The sequence below is a fragment of the Osmerus mordax genome, chromosome 26 (assembly GCF_038355195.1).
Source record: "Osmerus mordax isolate fOsmMor3 chromosome 26, fOsmMor3.pri, whole genome shotgun sequence".
NCBI classification, from domain to species: Eukaryota; Metazoa; Chordata; class Actinopteri; order Osmeriformes; family Osmeridae; genus Osmerus; species Osmerus mordax.
Genome location: NC_090075.1, coordinates 7,166,879 through 7,181,140, shown reverse-complemented (window position 1 = coordinate 7,181,140; position 14,262 = coordinate 7,166,879). Strand labels below are relative to the sequence as shown.

Here is a 14,262-nt window from a genome sequence, read left to right as displayed (position 1 = left end):
AGATTAGATTTTTTTGCTCAATGCCATGCCTTTGTGGCCCTATCAAGTCCTGTGACATTACCGAAGGGCGGGCGATCTTTTGACATTGTTTACGTCCTATAACACATGTTGAACCATCGAACGTCGTGTCTGTTCTAAAGGGACATTCCTCCCACGCCTACATCTCCTTCCACTCTCTCTCCCTGAACGTGGCCAATATCCTCCCTCTCTCCTTCCCAGACCTGTACAGTGTGACCTACTTCAGACGTGTGTGTGTGTGCTCTCTACGACCTCTCGACCCTCCTCTTAGTCTCTCTTACGCTCTCGTTTCTTCCCTCTCTTCTTCTCTTTCACACCCCCCAAAAAAAATTGCTTTCTCTCTCCTGCACTCTCCACTATGGGGGGGGGGTTAGTGGGAAACGGACGATACCGCTGAATATGTGAGTATGGAGTCGCACACCAGTATGGAGTGCTTGGTTTTGTTGGGAAATGAAAGCACAGGGTATTGCATCACCCCAGCCCGTACTCTGATGCGGGGAATACTTTACTTAGATCACTCTTATCGAATAAGCTTTGATATTTCATATCTCTATTTCAATCCTGCATAGATGAATATTACCCTTAAATATGTGAGCCAGCGTTGCCCGTATGCAGTATTGATGCGACGCAGCCGAGTAAAATCTGAATTTCTAAGGTTAATCAGCTACACTAGACCACTAGACTGCGGCTGATGCAATGTCTGTTGCTGTCTGTGCCTGGAATGCCTAATCCTGAAGTGTGTGCTGTGTTTGGTTTGTGTAGCTGTGGTGTGTGTCCTTGTGTGACGTGTCGTGATGTGTATGCTGCAGTTGGGTGAGATTTTTTTTTTCCCTCCCCTCTCTTGGTGGCCTCTCAATTCTAAGTTCTCTACTACAAAGCCATTTTTACGCTCTTTCAGTTGGTTAAACTGTTACGACATGTAGTTTAGCGTTGAACGTCATGGTTGTGTATCATACACTCACTGCAAGATCTTCTCATCTTCTGACCCCATTGTTGTTGTTGTTGTTTTTTTTTTTACAATTCACCCCCGACATCATCCAAATCCAGTCCCATATGCATTTGCATGGTGTGGATTTCATTTAGGGTGTGCGGCGGCGCTTCCGTTCTTGTTTGCCTACGATGACCTCTCCAGTTCTCTGCTGACCAACCGAAAAACCTCCTAGATTCTTGTAGACCTTCCCCTACTGAAAGATTCATTAGCATTGATCCAAACCTCTTCTCTTAAGAACACCACAGGAAATACCTCACGAAACTGCTCACGAGTTTAGACGAGATGCGTGCACGCATCGATTTGCCCGTTAAATTATTTGTTGGGTGTACCCGGCTAATGTCTTAGCTAATGTGGACTAGCCAATAGCCGTTTGCCCCCACTTTTTCAGACAGATGTAAAAATTATGGAATGAGTCATAGGCAGCACAATAGCGCATGAACAGCCATGAAGTTAGAGAATATATATTTTAGAGGTCCATTACGTAGAGAAATCCCCATCACAATGGTAATAACTATCTCAAATAGATGCCGGATTTAGCACGGTATTGTGGAGAAGGTGGTCAGCTGATGAGGTGGTGGAGGTCACAGGATCGAGCCACGTTTTGACACTTTCTTCCTGTCTACTTCCTCTTTCCGACAGGAAATGGTCATCGGGAGGCTCCAGCCGGACACCACCTACTCCATCACGGTGGCCGCCTACACAACCAAAGGGGACGGAGCTCGCAGCAAACCGAAACTGGTGGTGACCAAAGGGGCAGGTCAGTAGCTTCTAGTCACACATCAGTCGAATGGCTACCCTCCACAGCACGTAGTCAGGCTTCGGAAGTGCCGGGGGAAAAAAGTCTGTTTGATTTGTTTTGTTTTATTGCCGTTTCCTTTCGACTTGAGGGAGATTGTCGAACTCCACTGTAAATCCAATACAGCGTTTGTGATAGCTGCGCAGTGCGCACGCATCGTCGATTCCGTTTGAAACATCCGCAATGCGAACTTTCACGTGTGGAGACTATTCAGTGCTTCGGTAACGGAGTTTTCGGGAACTTTGGTCTCAATATCGTGTTTCCCTAAAGGGTGGAGGTTCCCATTGCCAAATCGCAGGGAACCGTGGCGGCCAGGTTAAACAGAACCCCTTTAGCCTCCTTAGAAGCCCTGAGCGAATCTTCCGTGAACACGGGGCCCGGTCCTGCGAGTGCAGAGAGTGGCCCCGCTGGGGGACGTAGATACGAGGCTCCTTTGTGTTCACATCCATGCCGGTCTGCCATGGAGCTTTTCAAATGGCATTGCTAGTTCCACACACACACGCAGACACGCACACACACCCTTTCTATGACAGGTCCTGATCTTGACAGGTGTGCCCATCTCAGGTCTCAGGTAGTGTGACGGCTTCCAAAGGTGCTCGGGCACCCCTCCCTCCCTCCCCTTCTCTCTTCCTCTCTCCCTCTCTCCCTCTCTCTCTGTCAACCCCCGGTGACTGATATGCCAGTCTCACTCACTCCATCCATCCCTCAAAACGAAAGCCTTTCCCTTTTTATTATTGAAGCGTGGAAAAATGGCTTATGCGGGGGGGCCTCCTAAATAAATAAATAAGGCGGGCCAGACAAAAAAAGAGTATCCACAGTAGGCCTTTCCGGAAAGTAAAGAGCTTGCCGTTCTTCTTTCAAGTGGCAGCCTAGCGGGGAGACGGGGGGGGGGGGGGGGGGCGGGGCTCAGCGATCGTGGCTGGGGGGGTGCTTTCATGATTCCCTCTGCCCCGTTCCTTGGGAGACATTGTGCTGTCAGACAACTTAAGCCACAGCCCCTCGTGCTGCTGATAAAAGCCAGACACGGACCTTCGCCCCTTTTAAAAAAAGTGTTTACACACGCACGGACACCGGTGCGCGTTAAGTGTGCGGCGCCTGGAAATCAAAAGGCTGGTCTCTGGCACACGCACACCAACTAATAGTAGGAGGAGTCGTAGTAGGCACATTATTGATCACCAAGGGGAAACTTAGTTGCAGAGTCAGAGAGAGAGAATTTGAGGGGTGCCATTTTGAAAAATCCTAAAACCGTTCTTTTTCATCCCAGACGTACTCTCTTTCAACTTCAATATAGTAATCGTGCCTATTCTATAGATGTGTGTTGTCGTGGCCGCTTATTCGATTAGCGAGGCTTTCGGTTTAGGGATGTTTTCAAACCTTTTTGGTTTGCGAGGGCCCCTCCTAAAAAATCGAACTGCTGAGCACTGGCGAACTGGGAGTTGGAACGTGGTGTTGGTGAGCAGTTGTAGTATCACGTACGTGTGTTTGCCTGTGTGTGTGTGTGTGTGTGTGGGGGGGGGGGGGGGGCGGGGGGGGGGGGGGTGGAGAGGGGAGGGCAGGGGGTGGTTGAGCATTGATTGCATGAAGCAGGGACTTAGCCGTGCTGCATATTTAACCACTTCCTACATTTAAGCCTTGCTCTCATCCAATCAGACCACTTTTAGGATAATCACCTAAACATCACAGCCAGCCAGTCTACGGTCAGTGACATGGTCGCTAAGTGAAACATTTGCGCCCTTAATGGGCTTTCTCATGTGAACCTGGTGATTTATGCTTCCTGTATCAGCTCCAGTACACACACTCACTCCAAAAAACCCTCACAACTCTCTCTCTCACACACACACACACACTGTGTGTCTTCTCTCTCTTAGCTCTATCTCCGTGCCAATGTCAAGCCAAAACATAAGGTGAAACCAGAGATTATGAAAGACCTTTGCTGTCAAATACTGTGCATGTCTTAGGGCTGGGGCCTGGCTATTTTTCATTACAGGGGCTAAATGAGGTATATAAAGGAGGCAGTTTCAATTATGTTTGCCCTCAAATGTTGGCCCGGCCCATGCCGGGACATCAATTCGGTGTAAAAATGCTATGGGGCACTTTTGGGGTGGCTGTACCCTGCAGGCTTCCCAGGCTGGGCTGTAAGAACGCCCCCCCCCCCCCCCTCCACAAACACACACACAGAGACACACACACACTCCATTTTCCTCTTCGGTATCTCACTGGAAGTTGCAGCCACAGGTTAATCACTAAGATAGTCGAAGGTTATTCTCCGCAACCGTCCGTCCCCCCCCCCCCCCTTCACTCCCGGGGCACGAAGACACACATTCTCTGGCTCACGAGTACAAATCTTCACACACTCGTCTCCGGACGCCCCCACGAGCAGAAGAAGGGGTGCTGACAAAAGTGTGTGTGTACGCACGCGCGTGTGTGTGTTCGAGAGAGACGGTGGACGAGGAAATGAGGAAGGGGAACCCAATCCTCTCTCAATCAGGCAGAGTGTGTGTCAACAGCGGCCATTAATGCTGCGGCCTGATGGGAAACGTGCCTCCAGGCCCACCGGGAGGGGTTGAGCCAGGTCCTAGATGAGGGGGGGGGGGGGCGGGGGGGGGGGGGGGGGGGGGGGTCAAGGTGGCGGAGACCCCTCCTGCGCACACACACACACACGCACACAGAGCACGCACACCCATACAGTGCACACGCCCGCTCGCTCACCCTGTCCCTCTTGTCGACAGATTGCTCTTTGTCCCCAGTCACCTTCGTACGCAGCTCCCGCGTTTTCTCGACCCAACCCCCTCTCAACCCCCTCCCATTTCTCCTCTTCTTCTAGATCCTTCCATCTTCCCATCCTCCCACTCTCCCGCAGCTACCCGCTCGCCCCGGTTAACTCCGTCAACCCTAGCAACTCCATTCCCAGCCCCCGCACATTAAGCATACCCACACACACACACACACCCTCTCGGTCATATACTCACACGGAGACGCGCCCCGTAGGAGCGTTGTCTCTGGTGTTCTCGTTGGGGTTTATTGGCAGTGGCTTTAAAGGGGGGGGGGCCTCAGCCTTCAAATAAGAGAGGCTAGGTTTGTGTCCGAGACGGAGCTTGTTAGCCAGCAGCATTAGTAGCATTCGTCTCAGACCAGTTAGGATGCAGCGTTTCCATTAGCGCTTCCAGCTCAATCTCCCCCTGCTCAGAAAAGATCCATTAAAAACAGGAAATAAAGAATACGAGCTGAGAAACGAGAGCACGCAAAGTGGACGTCAATCTCTGTGTGTGTAAAAGTGCTCCTATTTATGTGTTAGACATGGGCACCCACACACCTCTGTACTCACTTTCACACACGCGCACACACACATTACACGGAGGCAGACAGTGTACCACGGAGAAAGGGGTTGGAGTTCCAGACTAATGTTTAGCTTTTCCAGATTGGGCCGGGCCTGGGCAAGAAGCCAAACTGCTTACAGTGCAGATGTCGAGGCGGGTTCTGACTGCTGCTAACTCAGACACACATATATACTGTATAATATACTATATATATATATATATAGTACATGCACACTAGGACAGTAAGTGTGATTGGTATGAGTGCGAGCCTGGTTAATAAAAGTCTTCCAGCTTCCATATCACTCTGTTTGTCTGCTGGTGTGGCCATAAGTGACTGGTTTGGGCTGGCATCGCTCCGCTAAGACAGGGCCTCAGTGCAATTTCAGCCCAGCCATCGTTCACGTGTCGGCGCCCTCTTCCGAATAAAGCTTCTGGTGAGCGGGCCGACTTCATCACACTGATGGGGGGTCCTAACGCTGAGGAACAGCCAGACGGGAGACATCCGCCAGCCCTGAAACTGGGCCACACCGCAGCCTGCCTGCCGTCTAGACGGACACGTCATCGCTCATCCTGCTCTGGGGGACTTTTATCTCGGAGGCTGGGAGATGAGCGCTGAAACTTTATTGAGGAGATTGTATCTTCCTTCCATGGTGTCTTACGAGGGTGGGGTTTTTTTTTCCCGTTCTTTTTTCCCAAGTGGAATGACATTGTCGTATCCAATGGGTGTTTCTGTGTACTCGCATTCATTCGGAATCTAGGTTAGGCCAGGTGTTTTATGTGAATTGATATGAATGATTTGAATCTTCTTGGACGAGATGGGAGGTGGTGTCTGTTGTTTTGTTTTCACGGAAGATCACTCAATGCCGAGGTGTTAGAAGTATCACAATCACTTTCGTAATCGGAAGTGAATCAGATTGAATCTACAGCAATCCAGATTCTTGCCTTGATAAACAACTTTATTGACTCGTGGTGTTACTGGAGTTACAACTAGAATACTGACAACAGAATAGAAAATGGCCTTGGGCCTTTTGAGATTTTTTGTCCTTGTCCAATCCTTTAGTGCTGCCTGGCACCGTCAATATATATTGTGGTTTCGCTCAAAAAAGCCCCAATACAAATATGAAGTGATTTTTGGGGTGGAAATATTAGGCTTTGGTCTGCACACAGCCCCCCATTTTCCTCAACAGAAGCCGGCACAGTAGGTTTCCTGCACACTATTATTGCTTATTGACATATCGAGCAGCACAAAGACAAGCTTAAAAAGAAAATTGAGTCCTCGCCTGGCTTCTCCAGACAAATAAAGCTTGACAATTCTCAAGTCTCTCTCTTTCTCTCTGTCGCTCTCTTTCTCTCTGTCTCTCTCTGTCTGTCTGTCTCTCTCTCTGTCTGTCTCTCTCTCGCTCTCTCTGTCTGTCTCTCTGTCTGTCTCTCTCGCTGTCTGTCTGTCTCTCTCTCGCTCTGTCTCTCTCTCTCTCTGTCTGTCTGTCTGTCTCTCTCTCGCTCTCTGTCTCTCGCTCTCTGTCTGTCTCTCACTCTCTCTGTCTGTCTCTCGCTCTCTGTTTGTCTCTCACTCTCTCTGTCTGTCTCTCTCTCGCTCTGTCTGTCTCTCTCTCACTCTCTCTGTCTGTCTCTCTCTCACTCTCTCTGTTTGTCTCTCTCTCTCCGCAGTTCCGGGTCTTCCTTATCTGTCGGTGACTCCGGTTTCCGAGACTTCTGCCGTGGTGCGTTGGGACCCTCCGGAGGCCACGACCCCCGGGATGGAGCTCCAGGGGTACCGGCTGCAGTTCGGCCGCAGGGACGTGTCCCCCCTGGCCACGCTGGAGTTCGCCCCCCAGGAGCGCCAGTACACGGTGGCCAGCGTCCACCGGGGCGCCGTCTACCTCTTCCGGCTCCAGGCCAAGAGCAGGGGGGGCTTCGGCGACGAGGCGTCCGTGGAGCTCAGCGTCCCCGAGAACACCCCCGGGGGCTACCCGCAGATGAGCGAGGACTCCAACGCCACGTGCTGCTCCGTGCAGCTCTCCTGGGCGCCCCCCGTGCTGGCGGAGAGGAACGGGGCGATCACGGAGTACACGCTGGCGTACCAGGAGGCGGGGGCGGGCGCGGCGGTGGCCCGCGAACTCAGCCTGCCGGCGAGTCAGTCCAGCTACGTGCTCGACGGCCTCCGACCCAACTCGGCGTACGACGTGAAAATACGCGCGCACACCAGTGTAGGTCCAGGGCCCTACTGCCCTCTGGTCCAGTATCGGACAGTGGCCTTACAAGCAGGTAGGGCTTGCCTGTTTCTCTCCCGAAACCGTGGGGGGTGGGGGGTGAGCTTTACCCCCACCCCCCCACCCCAAAAAAATCTACAGCAACACCACTATAAATGAAAAACAACATCCCCCCCCTTTTTTCCTTCAACCACCTTCACTCCTCCACGAAAAGCAAAGATAGAACCTAGAAAATGTTTGCGGTGGACACTCACTTCACTAACCCAAAACAAGGTAACAGCAAGTCAGTAAGTTACAGTCAGTCAGTTTGAAAAACAGGGGAGGAGCCGCAGCGTTCAAGGTAAGTGCCGGTTGGTCAGTCACTGTGTCAGTCTTCCTTGCAAGCCCTTTTTGCCGAGCACACTCACACAGAGAATGCAACTTCACACCCCCAAATTGCAAAAAAACAAAAAAAAAAAAAGGTAGGATATCAGAATATCAAGTCACTCCAAGAGTATAATTTAGGCTACTGTAGGTGTACAGAAAGCAGACATTTTGGTTCCTCATTTTCTTTGGTTTTTAGTTTCTTTTTGAGACCCCCCCCCTCCTCTTCCCCCTTTTTACTCCTCAACCCCCTCCCCCCTCTCCCACTATGGGATGGTTTGCAGCATGGCATCCCCCAGATGCACTGCTAAGGACTGTCAGCATGCTGTGTTTGGGTCTGTCTGTGTGCCCGCCGGGCAGCCAGTTGGCAGCGCCAGCCCAGACTCCATCGAGAGACCGTTGGTCCCCGAACCACGAGGGGGTCCCCGTATTTCCCCAGTGGCGCGGCGGTTAGCGGTTGACGTTGGCTGGGGAGAGATGGGTTTGGTTGGCACTGCCCGTGTGGCCAGCCAGCGGGCACCCCTCCCCCCCCCCCCCCTGTGGTCCATGGGTTTGTGTCCATGAGTCTCCCGTGCTGTGTGTCTTAACCAATCGCGTTGCCCCCCCCCTCACAGCCTATCACAGCTCACCGCTCGCTCACTCTCCGACCGGGAGGACTCGTAGCAGAGGAGCAGCAGCTCAAACGAAACGACTCTTTCTTTTTCTCCCTCCCTCTGTCCGTCCCGCTCTCTGACGATGCTCTTTTCCGTTTTCTTTTTGTTTGTTTTTTTCCCCCCTCTGTCGGCGTCTTCTCCCAGATGTCCCCAAGAACTTTACGGTGAAGTGGGTCACCAAGTCAACCGTCTTACTGACATGGAAGTTCACCCAGACTAAGTTCCCATTCAAATGCACAGTGAGTGACAGAGCGTTTTTCGAAACGCGTCATGTACCCCAACTCTTAAAAGTATCAATGTTTACGTTCATAGGTACAAATCTTCACCTTCGTTTCTTTATGTCTTCCCTTCATCCATCCATCCATCTTCCAATCCGAGCAACTATCTATCCCTTGATTTCTCCACCATCCTTTCCTCCATCCATCCGCCCATCCCTCTATCCAGATTGAGTACAACCGTCAGAAGATGGACGTGGACGCCAGGCTGACCAAGGCTCTGGTCTCCAACCTCCGCCCCAACACCACCTACGAGTTTGGGGTCACCTGCCAGGAGAACACGGAGGGTGGCGCCCGCCACCGCGTCATTACCAAGACCGCGCCCGCCATCTTGGTGAAGAAGCCCAAGCTGGACATCTACACGGAGCCGGAACACACCCTCACCATGGTCTTCCCTCCAGTGGAGAGCAAGGATATCAAGTGAGACAAATTCGTCATGAGGATTTAGTTCTTGTTTTTTTCAGTTTTTCTCTCTTTTTTCTCTCTCTATCTCTCAATCTCCCTCTAGTTCTCTGTCTCTCTCTCTCTCTCTCTCTCTCTCTCTCTCTCTCTCTCTCTCTCTCTCTCTCTCTCTCTCTCTCTCTCTCTCTCTCTCTCTCTCTCTCTCTGACCCGACCGCTTGAACCCCTCCCGAGAAGGAGCTGCTCTGATTGTCCTCGTTCTCCGTGTGTTCCAGAAGCTTCTACGTGGTGGTGGTCCCTCTGAAGAGAGGCAGCGGACCCGTCCGGAACCTCAAGAGCCCCGACGAAATGGACCTGGAGGAGGTGCGGACCTCACCTCACACAAACACACATATGGCACAAAGCTCTCAACGTCTGCATGAACATTGTGTTGTGTGCGACTGCGTGTATGTTTATGCCGACGTACTATACGAACACGTGATTTAGTCTGATTAGTACAATACATCGTACACAGCAGTGGACAGGACTGTATATATACATTATGCTGTCTATTCGTGGCTGAGTTATCTTTTCCTGTAAGGGAACATCACCCCCCCCCCTCTCCAGTTTTAGAGGTGACCTTGACTTCTGTTTAGCCAATCAGCCTATTGGATTTAGGATTATCCCCATTCCAGCTCTTCAAGCGCAGTCCTCCAGCGCTGTTTCTGAGCGGGGAGACCTCCACAGGTTTCACAGGCGACCGCTATTGACCGGGCGCTGGGATTCTACGAAATAGATCGACTCCAAATGACAGTTTGTCTGAGGCAACCGTGGATTTCATCACCCGTCGCCATTGCTCCGGGCCTGACCCAGGCTCGGCTGTACGTCGCAGACCGATCGCGCACATTGAGGAATGGAGTTGACGTGTATGCACGATGATGGATAGATATGTGTCGGAGGATCGGTCGGCATGCGCTGTTGACGACCAACTCGTTGATTAAGCAGTTCCTCCCCACAGGTCTCTCAGGAAAGCAGTCATTGCATAAAGCCCTCTTACTGAACCAACCAGGGTTAAGCATCCAGTAGAAACGGAGAGACGGCCTAAGGACTAAACGCCCAAACTGACCCAAACAAACTTCACCCCTCCCTCTCTCCCTCCCTCCCCCGTCTCAGCTGCTGCGCGAGGCGAACCCCAAGCGACGCTCGAGGCGCCAGCTGGCCCCGCCGGACCAGAGGAAGCCCTTCATCACGGCCTGCTTCAAGCAGCTGCCACCCTCCTTCACGGTGGGGGCGGAGCACCGGCACAGTAGCTGCGAGAGCAAGGCCCTGGAGCCCGGCCAGGAGTACGTCTTCTTCCTGCTGGCCGAGCTCAACACCACTGCCGCGGTGAGTGGTGGGGAGTCACACGCGTGCAGTGCGCACACGTGCCGTCCAGACACACGCCGCGCGCGCAGTGCCGACGCGTGCTGTGTCGGCGCACGCATGGGAATGCAGCTGTGTTGCGTAGACACGCGCACACGGTACACACATGTACTGTATGGACTCGCACAGTACACATGCGCATACACAAACGTCAGCGCATGCACGTTTGACCGTACTACAGTGCTCACATGGTCGACATTTTGCTCTCCTTCTCTGTCTATCTCTCCCTCCCTCCCTCTCTATCTGTCTGTCTGTCTATCTCCCTCCCCCCCTCCCTCTCTCTCTCTCTCTCTCTCTCTCTCTCTCTCTCTCTCTCTCTCTCCCACTCCCTCCCTCCCTCCCTCCCTCTCTCTCTCTCTCTCTCTCTCTCCCCCTCCCTCCCCACTCGTAGAAAGCGTTCGTGTCCAGCCCGTACACGGACACGTACATGATCCCGGAGCTGGAGGGCGACCCCCTGCCCATCGAGACCGGCGGGGACGGCCTCATCTGGGTGGTGGGGCCCGTCCTGGCCGTGGTGTTCATCATCTGCATCGTCATCGCCATCCTGCTGTACAAGAAGTGAGTTTAGGCTTAGTTTGGGTGGGTGCCTGGTGGGGGGGTGGGAGCCAGGGAGGGGTGATTTGTCCGTCAGGTTAAATCCTTTTTTGGAAGAGAAAACAAACTGGGGGTAAAACTCTGAGAGGTTTCATAAAGATTTCGAGGAGGTGAAGGTGTGCAAGAAGTTTTAGTTTGTAAACTTGTAAATGTGCATTTTTCTGGACAGGCGGTATATGGATTTGTTTTATTAGATGTTTTTAGAAATGGTAGAGATGGTGGAGAATCATGGAGGCGAGGGGCTGAGCAGGGAAACGAAGGGGAGATAAGAAGGGATGACTCCATGTACGTTTGATGCTCCTAAGAAGAGCTGCTTCTTTGAATGATGAACCAGTCTCTGTAACTAAGACGGACTAAGAAAAATTGAAAGACGAAAGTTTTCCCAATTTACAGCCTACAGTGCACAGACTTCCAAAAGACTACAAATCCCATCAGAGTAGCTTCTCGGGTTTAGTTTAAGACTTGCAGAGCTACAGCTCGCTATCACATATCCCTAGCAGTCTGACCTTGGCTTGCCTCTGCTGCTACTTAGGGAGAGTAACATCTCTCCTTGAATCTCTCTCTCTCTTTCTTCCTCTCTCCCTCGCTCCCATTTTCCCTCCATCTCTCCCTGGTGGATAGTGTTTCCTGGGCCTGCCCTTGGCCCTGACATTCCCCTCACCCTCACACACATATACACAGACAGACACACACACACAAGTACACAAACACTACACACAGACACAGACATACATACACGCCGGTTCCTTCAAATGCTGATGAGCTTTATCTAGTGCTGTGAGCGAGCACAGAAAACGCCCCTGTGAATTTTAAACTGCTCTCTATTGATTTCTCTCTCTCCTCCCTCTCTCCTTGTGTTGTGTTTTTCCCATCTTATATATTTATTTGACTCCATTGCTTTCTCTGGAAGCAGCAAACCTGACAGGTAAGGCTTGGCTGTACTTTATTGCTGTTTTTCAGAGCGAAAATAACCTGTCTCAGCATAAAAGATGTTTTTAATTAGTTGTGGCGGCAACAACAACCCCCCAAAAATGGGAGGGAAACACGAAGCTGGCTCGCTAGATATGCCTGCTCAACTTCAGCTGTTTTTGTTTCCGCGGAGTGTTGTTGACTTTCAGCGGTAGCCTAATTGTTGTTGTTCTCGTGCTGCGAGCTTCTTGTTTTTGCGTGCGAGGCGGCGGCGGCCATTTTGTGTTGTTCCTCGGGCTCACGTCGCCTCGTTTGTTTTTTTTTCTCTCGTTTCAAGCCGCAAACGAAAAGAGTCTGAGCCGCGGACAAAATGTCTGCTGAACAACGCGGAGATCACGCCCCACCACCCAACTGACCCTGTCGAGATGAGACGCATCAACTTCCAGACCCCAGGTAGGCTGTGGATGCACACACAGGACACTGACAGAAACACACACACACAGCCACACCTACACAGAAAAGGCCTGTTTTGATTCGAATATCCAAGTGTGTAAGCGATGCCTAAAGTGAATGCAGAAGCAAAAGGGTCCACCCAAACTGTATAGGGACAGATGCACAGATGTGGGCTGTTTCCATACTGTACGAAGTAAATACACAATGTTCTGTTTGCTCATACGTGCCTCATTTATGTTTTTTCATCGATTCATGTAACTACAAACCCTTCATTGCTCAATAACCATATGGCGCTCTACCTAGGAACGTATTGTGGCGGCTGGTCTTACTGTTCTGTCCGACTGGAACGGTGTTCACCGATGACTATCCTCGAGTTTAAGCCCTGCCAGTGACCCCCCCCGTACCCCCCCGTCCCCGTCCCCCCCCCCGTCTCGACAGCCCTGGACACTTCCATCCGGTTGTTCATTTTGGCTAAAGCCTGCCATTAACGGGAGAGAACACTCCATCCCTGTTTCATTTTCTTGGGCTTTCGCAGTCTAAAGCCGGGTGACATTTCCTCCCTGCCTCCTCGCCTGCCCTCTGACGCCCTCCTCCTCCTCCTCCTGCTCCTCCTTCGGCCCTGAGTGACTCCTTCCCTCCTTTCTTCCGCGCCCCCCCCCCCCCCCCCCCCACACACACACACCTCTCTCCGTGTCTATCAGACATACGTCTTCTGTCAGCAATCCCCAGTCCATCAAAAAAGAAAAGCTCACATTTCAAAAAGGACCTAATCTCCGGCGCTGCCTGGTGAGCCGGCATGGGTGAAGTCCCCCCTCCTCCTCCTTCTCTCAGCCCCCCCCCGCCCCCATTGTCGTCCAGGAAACACCCCCACCTCCTTCCACAGCTGCTGGTGGAGATCGTTCGGGAGGCTTTGGAACATATACACTTGTCGGTGCATGCATGGTACTGAAACACAACACATTAACCGTGAACCACATGAACCACCTGATCTCAGCACCAGGTGTTTGATGGCCCGAGAGAAGACAAGCAGCAAGGTGACACTCACTTCCTTGGGTTCCTTTGAACTTCCAGCTGCCCTCCTCCTCCCCCTCACTCCAATCACTCTCCTTGAAGGGGGGGAAAAAAATGGACACCATCACAGCCCCTCGCTCACACACATTCACGGCCCCCGTTCAGCGTGGCTACGCAGTCCCAGTCTTCTTCACGACGACGTTTGTCGATCTGCGGAGTCCTTTTCTGATGTGTTCATCTCCTCTCCCCTCTCAGAATTTAATTTCAACGGACAGTTTAGTCCAATTAAGCGAGGCGGCGAGCGTTCGCGAACAAGCCCCATTAGCTAATAGCGGCCATTGTTCAAGCGAGCATACTCCGATACACTCTGAGACATCCTCCAACCACAACAGAGCAGATGTCCCAAAAAGCAATATGTGTTCAGTGACCCGGCATTGGGAGTAGACGCCTCCTATAGATATTTCGCTGGGTCATACGAGGAACCGGGCCGAAACGTGGGTTGGTTAGTGTGTGCGTCCTGTGTGTCAGTGGCTCTGGTCACGTGATGGCCACTCCTGGTAAATGTCCCATGATCCCTTGGGGTTGGGGGGGCTGGCGCCCGCTCATTATTATCTTGGTCATTTGGGCTCTTGGTACATCGGCACACATCCAGCCCAGCTAATGAAGCAGTCCTCAGTGGAGATCTGTTGTCTGTCTAATCCTCTCCCCCCCACTCCCGGCCAAGGGCCATTAGCATCGTCTCGTACCCTCTCTCTTTCTCTCTATCTCTCTCTCTCGCTTTCTGTCTCTTATCTGTTTCGCATTTTTTCCTTTGCGGACAAGGTCTTTGTTTTTCAGTTCTCGACTTCCGTTTATTTCTCTCTCCACTCC

At 52.0% G+C, this 14,262-nt stretch overlaps 1 protein-coding gene across 1 annotated transcript in view; it reads left to right on the top strand.

Moving 5' to 3' along the window:
• The window catches only part of ptprsa (protein tyrosine phosphatase receptor type Sa), a gene marked incomplete at its 3' end in the record, with an annotated part of 98,758 nt that extends 86,377 nt beyond the window's left edge, over positions 1–12,381 (top strand). The window contains 8 exon segments of the mRNA XM_067229507.1: positions 1,649–1,766; positions 6,791–7,387; positions 8,493–8,587; positions 8,793–9,043; positions 9,300–9,387; positions 10,177–10,389; positions 10,817–10,983; positions 12,266–12,381. Coding sequence (XP_067085608.1) covers positions 1,649–1,766; positions 6,791–7,387; positions 8,493–8,587; positions 8,793–9,043; positions 9,300–9,387; positions 10,177–10,389; positions 10,817–10,983; positions 12,266–12,381 — 1,645 coding nt within the window.
• Positions 12,382–14,262: the final 1,881 nt, after the last annotated feature.